The sequence below is a fragment of the Sapajus apella genome, unplaced genomic scaffold (assembly GCF_009761245.1).
Source record: "Sapajus apella isolate SASKATOON/1434 unplaced genomic scaffold, GSC_monkey_1.0 scaffold43, whole genome shotgun sequence".
NCBI classification, from domain to species: domain Eukaryota; kingdom Metazoa; phylum Chordata; class Mammalia; order Primates; family Cebidae; genus Sapajus; species Sapajus apella.
The window spans coordinates 6,322,414-6,336,303 of record NW_022436983.1 but is presented as its reverse complement, the minus strand read 5'-3'; the positions used below and the strand labels follow the sequence as shown (position 1 = coordinate 6,336,303).

The following is a 13,890-nucleotide window of genomic DNA, read 5'->3' as shown; positions in this document are numbered from 1 at the left end:
GTCTGTGTTCTCTGGTAAGGGCCTATTGGAAGAGAAAAAAGGAATCTGCCTACTCTTAGCCTCCATTTAAGAACTAAAAAAAAGATATTATTTACCAGATGGATATACTTCTCTTTAAATCCAAATACTCAGTCCTTGGGCCATTTGGTCTTAGCATCAAGGCCAAATGGATTCTCTTTTTGTGCATCCAGCAATTGCTTAAAATCAGGTGAAATTTTATCTTCACATTTGGACTGTATATTTCTTGTCAGCTTTTTCTTTTCCCTGGAGTTTTCAATTGCCTTTCTTTTTCTTGTTGATAAAAGGATAGTGTGCCCTCTCCATATCCTCAGGTTTTTCAGCTGTACTATTCATGAAATTTACTACAATTCTCTCTTGCATTCCTAGGAAAACTTCTTTGGAGCCTTCCTTCCATTTCCTGCTCTGAACTGGCTCAACTGGTCTATAGCACACCATTCTGGGACTTTCCTTCCTTGCTCTGCTAGGATGATGTACTGTTTTCTAGATTCCATGGCTTCCTGTTTTTTTTCTTTTTTGCCCCCTCATTTAGCTGAATTACATCTTCAAATAACTTCCTAAGAGAGAATATAGGAAGAAAAGCTTTCTGGACCTTTTGAAAATGTTTTTATGCTGCCTTCAAACCTGATTATAATATAGCTGGGGTGACTGCAATTTAGCTGGGTAAATTCTAGGTTCAGAACTAAGAAGGAGAACAGGTGGTGTCTTCCAGTGGACGGTACCCAGGGCTGACCCTTAGGATCCCTCATTCTGGCTCTAGCTTCAGCCCTGAGCTTCTCTTTGGGTGTAAAACCAAAGGGTTGGATCAGACCAGAGGTAACCGGCTTTGACTAGTCCTGAAAAACATTCTAACTATGTGACCCGCACAATGACCCAATCATTCTTCCTACGTATTTACCCATGAGAAATGAAAATATACATCCACCCAAAGACTTGTATAAGAATTGCCTAGTCATGGTGGTTCACGCCAGTAATCTCAGCACTGGGGAAGGCCGAGGTGGGGGGATTGCTTGAGCCCAGGAGTTCAAGGCTGCAGTGAGCCAAGATCATGCTACTGCACTCCAGCCTGGAACACAGAGTGAGACCCTGTCTCTAAAAAAAAAAAGATAAATAAAAGATATAAAATAAATTCATACATGTTTTTAAAAATATGTACAGCTGCTTTCATTCATAATAGCCCTAAATGGGAAACAACCCAAATGCCATCAGCTGGCAGGTGGATGAACACACGGTGGTACATCTGTTACGTGCAGCGTGGGGAATTTCCATTGATCCTGCTTCGCTCTCAGTAGGTCCTTTTGATCTGAAGTCTATGCGTCTGGTCAGATACATAGACAAATTTGGGCTGCCACTGTGGGGGAGACGCCTGGAGCACTTTGGGGTGCCAAAGACCTGTGGCTGGTGGGGGACGCACAGAGGGGGTCAGGACACTTTTGCAGACATGAGGCCTGGCACATGCCAGTGTCTGCATTGGTCACATCGAGGTGGTCACCAGGCCCAGGCAGCAGGAGCAAGCAGCAGCAAACGCAGCCAGAAGCCTCCTTCCTCCCGCGATGGCCCTCCAGCGCCCTCTGCTGGCAAGCGTGGAGCCCAGTCCTTGATGGCAGGGCAGGGATGGAAAGGTGAATGGAGAGCCTAGAGCGGATGGGCTGACCACAAGCACTTTCCAAAGAGCCGTTTCTTGTCCTCTGACCCTGCATTGTTCTTTTTCTTTATATATATTATTGCATTTTAGGTTCTGGGGGCATTGCTCTTTTTCATAGCATTCTGTGCTCACCTTACGGATGTAACAAGTTCGTGAATTTTTCTGTAGACACAAATTGCATGTTGCTAAGTTCTCTTCTACTCCCGGGTCTACCATGGCTTCATGTGTGATAAGAATTTCTGTTTTCATATCTTTTTATTCTCCTTTGTAGGACTGGTTTTCCTTATAAGTCTCTGCTCATTCATATTTATTTTAAAAGGGTTATGCTTGGCCAGGTGTGGGCTCATGCCTGTAATCCCAACACTTTGGGAGGCCAAGGCAGCTGGATCACCTGAGGTCAGGAGTTCAAGACCAGCCTGGCCAGTATGGTGAAACCTCATCTCTACTAAAAATAAAAAAATTAGCCACACGTGGTGGTGCACAACTGTAGTCCCTGCTACTTGGGAGGCTGAGACAGGAGAAGCGTTTGAAGCCAGAGGCAGAGGTTGCCGTGAGCTGAGACCATGCCACTGCACTCCAGCCTGGGCAACAGAGCGAGACTTTGTCTCAAAAAAAAAAAAAGAAGAAGAAGAAGAAGAGTTATGTCTGCATCCACACATCCACCAATAGATAAATGTGGTCTCTTTATGCAATGGAATACTACTCAGCCATCATAAGGAATGAGTCATGTCTTTTGCAGCAACATGAATGGAACTGAAGGTCATTGTCTTAAGTGCAAACATTCAGACAGAAAGACAAATACGGCACATTCTCACTTCTAAGTGGGAGTGAAATACTGCGTCCACGTGGAGGTGGAGCGTGGTATAAAAGGCAACGAGACTTAGAAGGGTGACGGGGTGAGAGGTAGGGATTAAAAGACAATACTGGGGATTAAAAATTCTACTAAAAATATGAGAAATTATTTAAGGGGTACAATGTATGCTTTGGGTACAATGTATCCATTTGGGTGATGGGTACCCTAAAAGCTCTGACTTCACCACCACCCAATCAAAACATGTAACAAAATTACACTTGTACCCCATAAATAAATTTATACAAACAAAATGAAATCCTAAGGACTGTACTGAATATTCCAGTCAGTGAGAGGGAGGGCTTCTTCTGCTGCTGTGTAAGTATGTCTTGTTCGCAGTGGGTCTCTCCCCTGAGTAGGAAGTCAAGCTGGGCTGGGCCCATGGACAGAGTGTGAGCCGGCAGCCTCCATTTCAGGGTAACGAGGTGGGGCTAGCCTGTTGACAAGTGCCTTCCAAATACCCAAGTAAAGAGGGCTTTACAAGCAGAGTGACAGCACGCCACTGGTGGTCCAAGCTTTCCCCAGGTATTCCTTCAACGTTCTGATTCAAAAAGATGATTGTTGGCCGGGCACGGTGACTCATGCTGTAATCCCAGCACTTTGGGAGGTGGAGGCGGGTGGATCACTTGAGGTCAGGAGTTCCAGACCAGCCTGGCCAACATGGCAAAACCCCGTCTCTACTAAAAATACAAAAATTAGCTGGGTGTGGTGGCAGGCGCCTGTAATCCCAGCTACTCGGGAGGCTGAGATAAGAGAATTGTTGGAACCCAGAGGCAGAAATTGCAGTGAGCTAAGATTGTGCCACTGCACTCCAGCCTGGGCAACAGAGCGAGACTCGGTCTAAAAACAAAACAAAACAATACTGGGGATTAAAAGCTTCCACTTCCCTCCTGCTCTTCAGCTGCCTGCCTGTTCCTAGTCCAGAGACTCTCTGGGGCTCCTAGAAGCAAGTCACCCCTCACTTCTCCAGCAGCCGTCACAGAGTCACATGGGATGAAGGGGTGACCTTTCCTCCACTTGGGTTTTTGTTTTTTTTTTTTTTTTTGACAGTCTTGCTCTGTCACCCAGGTTGGAATGCAGTGGTACAATCTCAGCTCACTGCAACCTCTGCCTCCTCAGTTCAAGCAATTCTCCTGTCTCAGCCTCCTGAGTAGCTGGGACTATAGGCACCTACCACCATGCCCAATTAATTTTTGTATTTTTAGTAGAGGCGGGATTTCACCATGTTGGTCAGGCTGGTCTCAAACTCCTGACCTCAAGTGATCCACCTGTCTCGGCCTCCCAAAGTGCTGGGATTACAGGTGTGAGCCACCACGCCAAGCCACTCCACTTGGTTTTGTCACCACCCTTCCATCTGTTTTCAGTCACCTGGGGATTTGTTGAAATCTCTCAAAGCCCTTTAAAAAAAAAACCAAACTGTCAGTGTTTTATAGTTTCCTGCACACTGGTAAAGCCAACTGTCCTGAGTTGGAAACCTCTTCAGCAACCTGATATTCATCTCTGAGTCAATAAAACAGCTTTGCAAACAGGTCAAGATCTTACCAGCCCAATCATTTCAGGAAGAATTTTTTTTTAATCAACAGAATGTCTTACCAGAATGCTAACACTGGATTTTATCATTTCATTCACCGGGTCTAACTACTCAAAGGATAACCAGAACCCACACCTGACCTAATTTGATTTTTGGTTTTTTTTAGATGGAGTTTTGCTCTTGTTGCCTAGGCTGGAGTGCAGTGGCATGATCTCGGCTCACTGCAACCTCCGCCTCCCGAGTTCAAGCAATTCTCCTGCCTCAGCCTCCTGAGTAGCTGGGATTACAGGCATGCACCACCAGGCCCAGGTAATTTTATATTTTTAGTAGAGACAAGGTTTCTCCATGTTGGTCAGACTGGTCTTGAACTTCCGACCGCAGGTGATCACCCACCTCAGCCTCCCAAAGTGCTGGAATTACAGGCATGAGACACTGCGCCCAGCCCAAATCTGACCTAATTAACAGTCGAGGGTGCAGATCATTTGCCCCCACCCCTGGCTGGGGGTGGGGAGAGGCTCAGCAGTGGGGGCACAGACTTCGCCTTGTGGTCAAGGCTTGGGGTGGGAACTGCTTACCCTGGGGCTTGGTGACCATCTCTGCTGCACAGATCCGGTAGGAGACACAGCGGGCACAGGAGTTGGTGGCTGACACGGCACAGAACATGCCAGGTCGACATTCGCAGACTCGAGAGGAGTTCCATGCACATGGTGTCTTCTCCACGAGGTCATCTAAGGGACACAGACAACGGTCATGGGGAAAGATCAGGATGGCAAGGGCAGGGGGTCCAGAGAGCCCCCAGAAGGACAGAGAAGCAGCTGTCCAGGGTTCATCCAACAAGAAAACAAATGCTCGCCTGACTCTGCCATCAAGCGGCTCTCCTGGCAAGCTCAAAACAATTACGCAGGGTAAAAGAAGGCAGGCAAAAGGGAGAGCATTCTGTATGTTGCATTTACATGAATTTCTAGAAAATGCAAACTATTGCCAGGTACAGTGGCTCATGCCTGTAATGCCAGCACTTTGGGAGACCGAGGCGGGTAGATCACAAGGTTGAGAGTTCAAGACCAGCCTCCCCAACATGGTGAAACCCCGTCTCTACCAAAAATACAAAAATTAGCTGGGCGTGGTGGCACGGGCCTGTAGTCCCAGCCACTCAGGAGGCTGAGGCAGGAGGATCACTTGAACCGGGGAGGCGATCACACCACTGCACTCCAGCCTGGTGACAGAGCAAGGCTCCGTCTCAACAAAAAAAGAAAAAAGAAAATGCATACTATTGCATGGTGACCGTAAGTAGGGGGTGGGAAATGGCAACGAGGAGTCCAAGGTAAATTTTATGGGGATATGGCTGGTTGCTCAGCTGCATGCATTTGTCAAAACTTATCAAATCGCATCCTTTAATTTGTGCATTTTACCATATGACAACTACGTCTCCATAAAGCTGTTAAAAGAAAGTCCTCCAGGGATGGGGCGAGTGGGCGTGGGTGCAGAGGAGCCGAGACTGGCCGTGACTCCACAGCAGTTTAAAGCTGGGTGATGACACACAGCCATATCTGACTCGCTCTACATCTGATTATGTTTGAAATTTTTTTTTTTTTTTTTTTTTTTTAGACAGAGTTCCGCTCTCTTGCCCAGGCTGGAGTGCAATGGCAAGATCTCGGCTCACCGCAACTTTCACCTCTCGGGTCCAAGCAATTCTCCTGCCTCAGCCTCCCGAGTAGCTGGGATTACAGGCATGTGCCACCTCACCCGACTAATTTTGTATTTTTAGTAGAGACGGGGTTTTACTATGTTGGTCAGGCTGGTCTTGAACTCTCAACCTCAAGTGATCTGCCTGCCTTGGCCTCCCAAAGTGCTGGGATTACAGGCATTAGCCACTGTGCCCAGCCGATGTTTGAAATTTGTAATGATAAAAAGATTTTCTGGCTGGGTGTGGTGGCTCACGCCTGTAATCTCAACAATTTGAGAGGCCGAGGAAAAAGGAAAAAGACCTCACTTTTAGAACCCAGCCACCAGATCATGAGGAAGCCCCAGGTAAGACGTAAAGAGGCCGACATGGAGAGGACCCGAGGCCCCAGCCAAGAGCCAACATCAACATCGTGGCAGGTGAAGGAATGAGGCTTTGGAGGATCCTGATTCCCAGCTTTCAGGCTTTCCAGCTAAGACCCCAGACACTGCGGAGCGGAGACAAGCCGTCCCTGCAGTGCCGTCTAAATTCTGACTCACAGAATCTGTGAGTACAAAGAATGGTTTGTTTTCACCACTAAGTTTTAAGAACATTTGCTATGCAGGCTTAGTAACTAGGACAGAGACCTCCCAGGACAACAGCAGGTCTGTTGCTCTTTCTGGCCTCCCCAGACTCTGCGACCTGCTTTGCTGCCCAAAAGCCCTGGACAAGGAGAAGACTCACGGATTACCCATGGCCTCTGTAAATAGCCGGGGCCTCTAACAGCCCCAGCAGCCTTGGCCTGAGCAACTCCCCCTGCCCACGTGACCCTCAGGGCGCTGCTGGTGCTGGGAGGCTGTGATGGGCACAGGGAAGCCCCACTCCCTCATCCTGCATTGTGTGCAGCGGCCACTCAGTAAGTGCTGGTCAAAGCGGCTCCCAAGCCAGGTGCTGTGGCTCACACCTGTAATCCCAGCAGTTTGGGAGGCTGAGGTGGGAGGACCGTTTGAGCCCAGAAGTTTCAAGAACGGCCTGGGCGACAGAGCGAGAACCCTATCTCTACAAAAAAAAATTTTTTTTTTTGAGATGGAGGTCTCGCTCTGTCGCCCAGGCTGGGGTGCAGTAGCACAATCTTGGCTCACTGCAACCTCTGCCTCCCGGGTTCAAGTGATTCCCCTGCCACAGCCTCCTGAGTAGCTGGGACTAGAGGCGTGTGCCACCACACCAGGCTAATTTTTTGTATTTTTAGTAGAGACGGGGTTTTACCATGTTGGTCAGAATGGTCTCAATCCCCTGACCTTGTGATCCGCCCACCTCGGCCTCCCAAAGTGCTGGGATTACAGACATGAGCCACTGCGCCTGGCCAAAAAAAATTTGGTTTAATTAGCCAGGCATGGTGGTGTGTGCCTGTAGTTCCAGCTACTTGGGAGACTGGGGCAAAAGGATCATTTGATCCTGGGAGGTCTCAGCTGCAGTGAGTTATGATCACACCACTGCACTGTAGCCTGGTGAAAGAATGAGACCCTGTCTGGGGAAAAAAAGATATGGCTCATGGAGGCAGCCAGTGGGGTGGACAAGAACCTGGAACCTGGTGGCACTTGTCTGGGTTCAAACTCTAGCCTGCAGCCCTTGGAAGTTCCCTGACTTCCCAAAGCCTCCATTTCCTCTTCTGTAAAAGGGGAATGGGCCGGGCGTGGTGGCTTATGCCTGTAATCCCAGCACTTTGGAAGGCCGAGACGAGTGGATCACAAGGTCAGGAGATCGAGATCATCCTGGCCAATGTGGTGAAACCCCGTCTCTACTAAAATGTAGGGTGTGGTGGCGTGCACCTGTAGTCCCAGCTACTCGGGAGGCTGAGGCAGGGGAATCGCTTGAACTTGGGAGGCAGAGGTTGCAATAAGCCCAGATCATGCCACTGCACTCCAGCCTGGCGACAGAGTGAGACTCCATATCAAAAAAAAAAAAAAAAAAAGCGGGGGGAATGATCACAATCCTTGAATCATAGAGTGGTTACAAACATTAATGAGCTGTGTTTAGAACAGGTGGGTGATTCACAAATGCTTCCGTGAAGGAAAGGCTATGCAGATGGGAGCTCTTTGAAAAGCAGAGACCCCCATCAATACCCATAAACATGAGGGCGAGCTCCTGGAGGTTCACAGTTCAAAAATGCAGAGAGGTAAACTGAGGCTCCCAAGGACCGAGCAGCCAAAAGCAAAGGTGGGTTTCTCCACCCACAGAGTCTCAGCCTTCCCTCCAAGACCGCCCCGTGCTCCCTGGAAGGATCTCTGAGAGGGATGAGGCTCTTACCTCGAGAACAGCTCACACAGGCCGTGCAGCGGCCAGCCCTGTCCAGGTAGTAGTCTGGTTCACACTGCTTCCTGCACTCGCCGGACCCCTGTGGACACAGCTGTGTTGGGGATGGACCTGGGGAAAGAAGCGGAGAAGCTGCAGGCCAGGCTGCCTTGGCAAAGGCCTCACTCCCCACCCAGCCCTGAAGCCCCCCATCCCTCACCATGGCCAGCTCCCAGGCTCCGCAGGTCAGCTCAGTCCAGCCTTTCAGAGGGACTTCTGAGCTCAGAGAGAACAGGAATGCTGGGTGAAGAGCGCTCACCGCCCCCATCAGCCCCTGCCCACTGTTCCTCCTGAGCCCACCATGCCACAGCTTCCCCCAACCTTGTCTCATGGCGCTATCACTCCCCTGCTCAAAACTTTGTTAACAGCTTCCCTCAGAGATCAGCACACTAGCATAACTTCTGTTCAGAATGGTATTGGGCAGGGTGGGGGTGCCTCCTGCCTCCCTCTTTTAAAGTCCCATGTGGGCCGGGCGCGGTGGCTCACACCTATAATCCTAGGACTTTGGGAGGCCAAGACAGGTGGATCACTTGAGGTCAGGAGTTTGAGACCAGCCTGGCCAACCTAGTGAAACCCCGTCTGCACTAAAACTACAAAAAAAAAAAAAAACTAGCCAGGCATGGTGGTGTGTGCCTGTGACCCCAGCCACTCGGGAGGCTGAAGCAAGAGAATCACTTAAATCAAAGAGGCGGAGGTTGCAGTGAGCCAAGATCACACCACTGCACTCCAGCCTGGGCAACACAGCAAGACTCTGCCTCAAAAAAAAAAAAAAAAAAAACCCACAAACAAACAAAAGACACCATGGAAAGAATGAGCAGGAAAGCCACAGGGCAGGAGAAGGTACAACTATAGGAAAAGAGCTCAAACCCCAAATTGTTAGGAGTCCTACAAATCCAACCCAAGAAAAGGAAAGCACATGCACACGAGGATGTATTTTTCATTCTTCATTACAGCCAAAGGCAGAAACAACCCAAATACCCAAAAACTGGATAAACAGAGCATGGCATATCTACGCCATGGAGGGCTATTCAGTAATAAAAATGGACTATCTTGTGGGAATTAACTCAGGGTAGTGGGAAAAACATTAGAGAAGGTTATAGAATATAGTCTCAAACCCTTTTAGAAGGCCTAAAGGTTTTTTCTATAGTTCTTGGCTGAAGGCAGCCTAAATCCCCTTTACATTTAGTTAATTAGTAAAGCAGATAGCTAAGGTATGTGAAGGAGTTTACCTAACTAGCTTGTTTACTCATGTAGTCTTAAAACTAACCTTTGAGCCAGAAGGCCCCCTCAAGAGGAAGTAGACCAAAGATATCATCACCCTCTAATGGTGTTTGCTTTAAGCATCAGAACCTGTGCTTTGATCTTTAACCTCTAGTGGTGTTGACTCAAGCCTCTGTCAATTAAACTTTACTAAATAAATATAAGTCTCACTGGCTAAGGAGGGTTGGCAGCTGCCATCTCTTTACAGCACTCTCCTGGGAGTCTGTAAGCTGCCAGACCCTCAGCCCAACTAACGAAGCATAATATCTGTCAGTGTAGTTTACTCACCCATCACTAAGTCACGGTCTGCAGGACAGACCCCCACAAGTAGTGACCCAGAGAGTGGCGCCCCAATGTGAGGTGCCCCAATGTGAGGCGACCCTGACACTGAGGGTCGACCCTTCGCAATGGGGACCAGAAGGGCATCAGGCAGACGTGTGCAGAGGCCAGCCAGCTGTGTCACAAGTGGCACAACAGTAGAGTGGGGCCCATTTCCCTCTGACAAACCAACATAGAGGAAAATAAAGGTGAGAGGTAGGCACCAGTGCCTGGCACATGGCAGGCCCTCTGCACTGCTGGCAAATGAATGAGCCCTCTTGTGTCTATCTCTGGCCCTTGATGCTTTCAGCCCCGCATTAGACCTTACCACTCTCTTCTCTCCCCACCGGGAAGAGACCACAGATCAGTGCCCACCTGCCTCAAACACCCCCACTCATGGGCCATCCAGCAATCAGGCACCCCAGGGAGATGACCCACGGCTTCATGGGGAAATTACCTGGATGTGAACTAGGCCATCCCACAGAGGAGGGAGCGTCGGGAGCCATTGTCAATTCAGAAGCAGCTTCCTGGGCGAGGTGGGCGACCCCACTTAGAGGCATGGTGCTGGCATTAGAGGTTGCTGGGGACACCGGAGTGGGCTTGGCCTGGAGGATGGTGCCACTGGGGAATAAGCCAGAGACAGGACTGACAATTCTGCCAATGGGGCAAGGGAGGCCTGTGCCCAGGGATAACAGTCTCCACAGAGACAGGTCCCGGGCCCTCGCCCACCGCCTCTGGCGGGCCCACTGTAAGCTCCTGAGATCAAGGCCTACACTTTCTAGGCCTTCTGGGTTTCCTGTGTGCTCAGGGCAGGGCCGGGCACACTCTAGGGCCTCAAATGATCTGAGGCCTTGGCAGAGAGGCACCTGGGAGTCCTGACACCGTGAGCTGAACCCCACCTATGCCCCCAGCCCAGCTGTACCCTGGGCGTCTTGTGGGGTAGGGCAGCCTCATCCAAAGGTCAGCTTGGGGGAAGGGCCGGAGACAGACAGAGGCAGGGAGTCACCTGGTGGGTTCCTTGCAGTTCTCTGGGCTGGCACAGGCAGCGCTGACCCCTGGGGAAGCCAGCTCACAGACAGTGTTCCTCTGTGCTGTACCTGCAGGGAGGACAGCAGTGCTTTCAGAATCGGTGCTGGGGACCCAAAGTCTCCAGGAATACACCCTTCACTACCACAAGCCAGAGTTGGAGATGGGACACTTAGAAAATGCAGTGGTCGGCCGGTGACTCTTGCCTGTAATCCCAGCATTTTGGGAAGTCAAGGCAGGTGGATCACGAGGTCAAGAGATCAAGACTATCCTGGCCAACATGGTGAAACCCTGTCTCTACTAAAAATACAAAAATTAGCTGGGCTTGGTGGTACATGCCTGTAGTCCCAGCTACGCGGGAGGCTGAAGCAGGAGAATTGCTTGAACCTGGGAGGCGGAGGTTGCAGTGAACTGAGATCGCGCCACTGCACTCCAGCTTGGTGCCTGGCAACGGAGCGAGACTCTGTCTCATACAAAAAAAAAAAGAAAACGCAGTGGTCATCTGGAGGGGGTGCCTGCCTGCCGTTCGTTCCCCTTTGGAGTAAAGCAACCCAACTTGCCCTGGGGAATTGCTCTCCCTCTGATGGCAGTATCTGTGATTAGGAGTCGGGACCGACTGAACCCTCTTTCTAGGAGTGGCCATGAGACCAGGCTGGACCAATCAATCCATCCCTTTCCTCTGGCCATGATGAGCCAGTTCAGGAGTGAACATATGACCCAAGCCCGTGAGGTGGAATTTAAAGATTTTGGTTTGGGATTTAAAGGTTTTGGTTTTGGATATTAAAGATGTAAGAAAGGGAAGCTGTCTTCCCACTGGCGCTGGGCTGTAAGCTAACCTAGAGCTGCTAGTGAGTAACTTGCAGACCAACCAACACAGAGGGAAACAGGGGTGAGAGATAGGGCAAGATGGAGTCCTGGATCCAGCCATGCCTGAAGCTTCTCAGAGCTATCTCCAGACTTTTAAGCTACATGTGCTAAAAAATTGGGGATTTTGCTACTTGCAATCCAAGGAGTCCTGAAGAGTGCTGGATGGAAGCAAAGTGGAGAGGAAAACGCACACACATCATCCATCCAGTGTCCCTGAGTTTGCCTACCACGTCCTAACTGCCAGGCAAATCACACGATTCTATTTTTTTATTTTTATTTATTTATTTGAGACAGAGTCTCACTCTGTCACCCAGGCTGGAGTGAAGTGATGCAATCTCGGCTCACTGCAACCTCTGCCTCCCGGGTTTATGCAATTCTCCTGCCTCAGCCTCCCAAGTAGCTGGGATTACAGGCATCCACAACCATGATTGGCTAATTTGTGTATTTTTAGTAGAGATGGGGTTTCACCATGTTGACCAGGCTGGTCTTGAACTCCTGACCTCAGGTGATCCACCCGCCTCAGCCTCCCAAAGTGCTGGAATTACAGGCATGAGCCTCCGTGCCTGGCCCAGTCAAATGATTGTAATGAGACATTCTTTACCAGGCTGTCGTCAGGATAAACAGAAGAATGTACATGAGGTGCCCATCACACCATGTGACATATGGTAAACGCTGTGTCCTTGCCCCCATTTGGACTCCTGTCCCATCACTTAAAAGGTGACGGTATGCATGGGACTTCGCTCTGAAACTTTCCATGGAGGTGAGCATGAGCAATGCTGACCTCTTGTTCCGTGGCATGGTGGGGTGGCGACACCTAAGCTTAGATATTTCCTGCTCTGTCTTTGCAGGCGATTTACCTCCCATCTCTGGACCTCAATTTCCACACCTGGAAAAAAGGGCTAATACTGTCTGCCTTATGGAGACTTGAGAATCTCAGGAAAGAGAGCCAGTGAGGCTTAGCTGATTGGAGGCAGAAACTGCTTTCCATTTTATAGCTGGAAAAAAACAAGCCCTGAGAGCTGCCCCATGGGTGAGTCCACAGGGGATCCCAGAGATGAATCAGGATCTGGCAGCCAAGATTAGAACACTTCTAAAGCAGTGTCAGCCAACAGAAATATGTGAGACACACATGTCAGCTCAAATATTCTAGGAGCCACATTTAAAAAGTAAAAAGAAATAAGTGGAATTAATTTTCATAGTATATTTATTTCACCCAATGTATCTAAAATGTTATCATGTTTGCAGGCAATCAATATAAAAAATAATTAATCATATTCTTGTTTATACTGTTTTTGAAATCTAGTGCGTAGTATACACACAGCACTTCTCAATGCAGACATAGCTGCATTTTTAAAAATTTTTTATTGATTTGTGTTTTTGTTTTGTTCTGTTTTTGAGATGGAGTCTCACTCTGTTGTCCAGGCTGGAGTGCAGTGGCATGATCTCAGCTCACTGCAACCTCTGCCTCCGGGTTCAAGCGATTCTCCTGCCTCAGCCTCTTGAGTATCTGGGACTACAGGAATGTACCACCACGCCTGGCTAATTTTTGTATTTTTAGTAGGGACGGGGTTTCACCATATTGGTCAGGCTGGTCTTGAACACCTGACCTCATGATCCGTCCTCAACGGCCTCCCAAAGTGCTAGGATCACAGGCCTGAGCCACCGAGCCCAGCCCCTAGCTGCATTTTAAGTGAATGGCCACGTAGGGCGGGCCAGTAGCACCGCATTGGGCAGCAAAGGGAGGCCTCTGGCGCCGCCATGTGGCAGTCTCAGGAACACTGCCCAGACAGTCCCTCCAGCCAGAAGCCTCGCCTGTAACAACCAGATTCAGGATGTTTTTCACAGAGATGCAAGCTTCTGAGCTGGAAACTTATCGGAAGTTTGGCCTTTTTGGAGAGGCCCTCAAGGCCTTCAGTTACAAATCCTCATCTGACAGATGGGGAGACTGAGGTCCAGAGACGGGTGGGAGCACGGCCCACAGTTGCAAATCTTTGCAAAACCCTAGGTATCTGCTGCCATGTCCACCCCAGCACTCTCCCTGCCTGTGGGTGGGGGACTTCATCATTTCCTTAGCACAGCACCCTCCCTTGACCCAAGGGGAATTCGACCAGATCTGAATCCACCCACCCCCAGCTTGGATCTCCCTGCCAGGTGCCCCCATACCTTAATTCAGCGAATCTCTATGGGGAGCAGATGCCATGCCTAGCGTTTGACTGGGCAGTGGAGAGATGCTGAGGAACACCCTGGGCATGGTCTTTGCCCTCGGGAAGCTTCCAGCCAGGGAGGGAGACAGGCATTGATCAAACCACGAGACAGAGAGAGAGGTAGGCATCCACGCTTGCAAAGGACACAGTGCTGCCAGC

At 49.7% G+C, this 13,890-nt stretch overlaps 1 protein-coding gene across 1 annotated transcript in view; it reads right to left on the bottom strand.

The window, feature by feature from the left end:
• The window catches only part of TNFRSF8 (TNF receptor superfamily member 8), a 54,479-nt gene that overhangs the window by 20,449 nt on the left and 20,140 nt on the right, over window positions 1–13,890 (bottom strand). The window contains exons 4-7 of the mRNA XM_032300436.1: window positions 10,641–10,731; window positions 10,092–10,255; window positions 8,012–8,128; window positions 4,620–4,772 (exon numbers count right to left, since the gene is read on the bottom strand). Coding sequence (XP_032156327.1) covers window positions 4,620–4,772; window positions 8,012–8,128; window positions 10,092–10,255; window positions 10,641–10,731 — 525 coding nt within the window. The remainder of the gene's footprint in view (window positions 1–4,619; window positions 4,773–8,011; window positions 8,129–10,091; window positions 10,256–10,640; window positions 10,732–13,890) is intronic.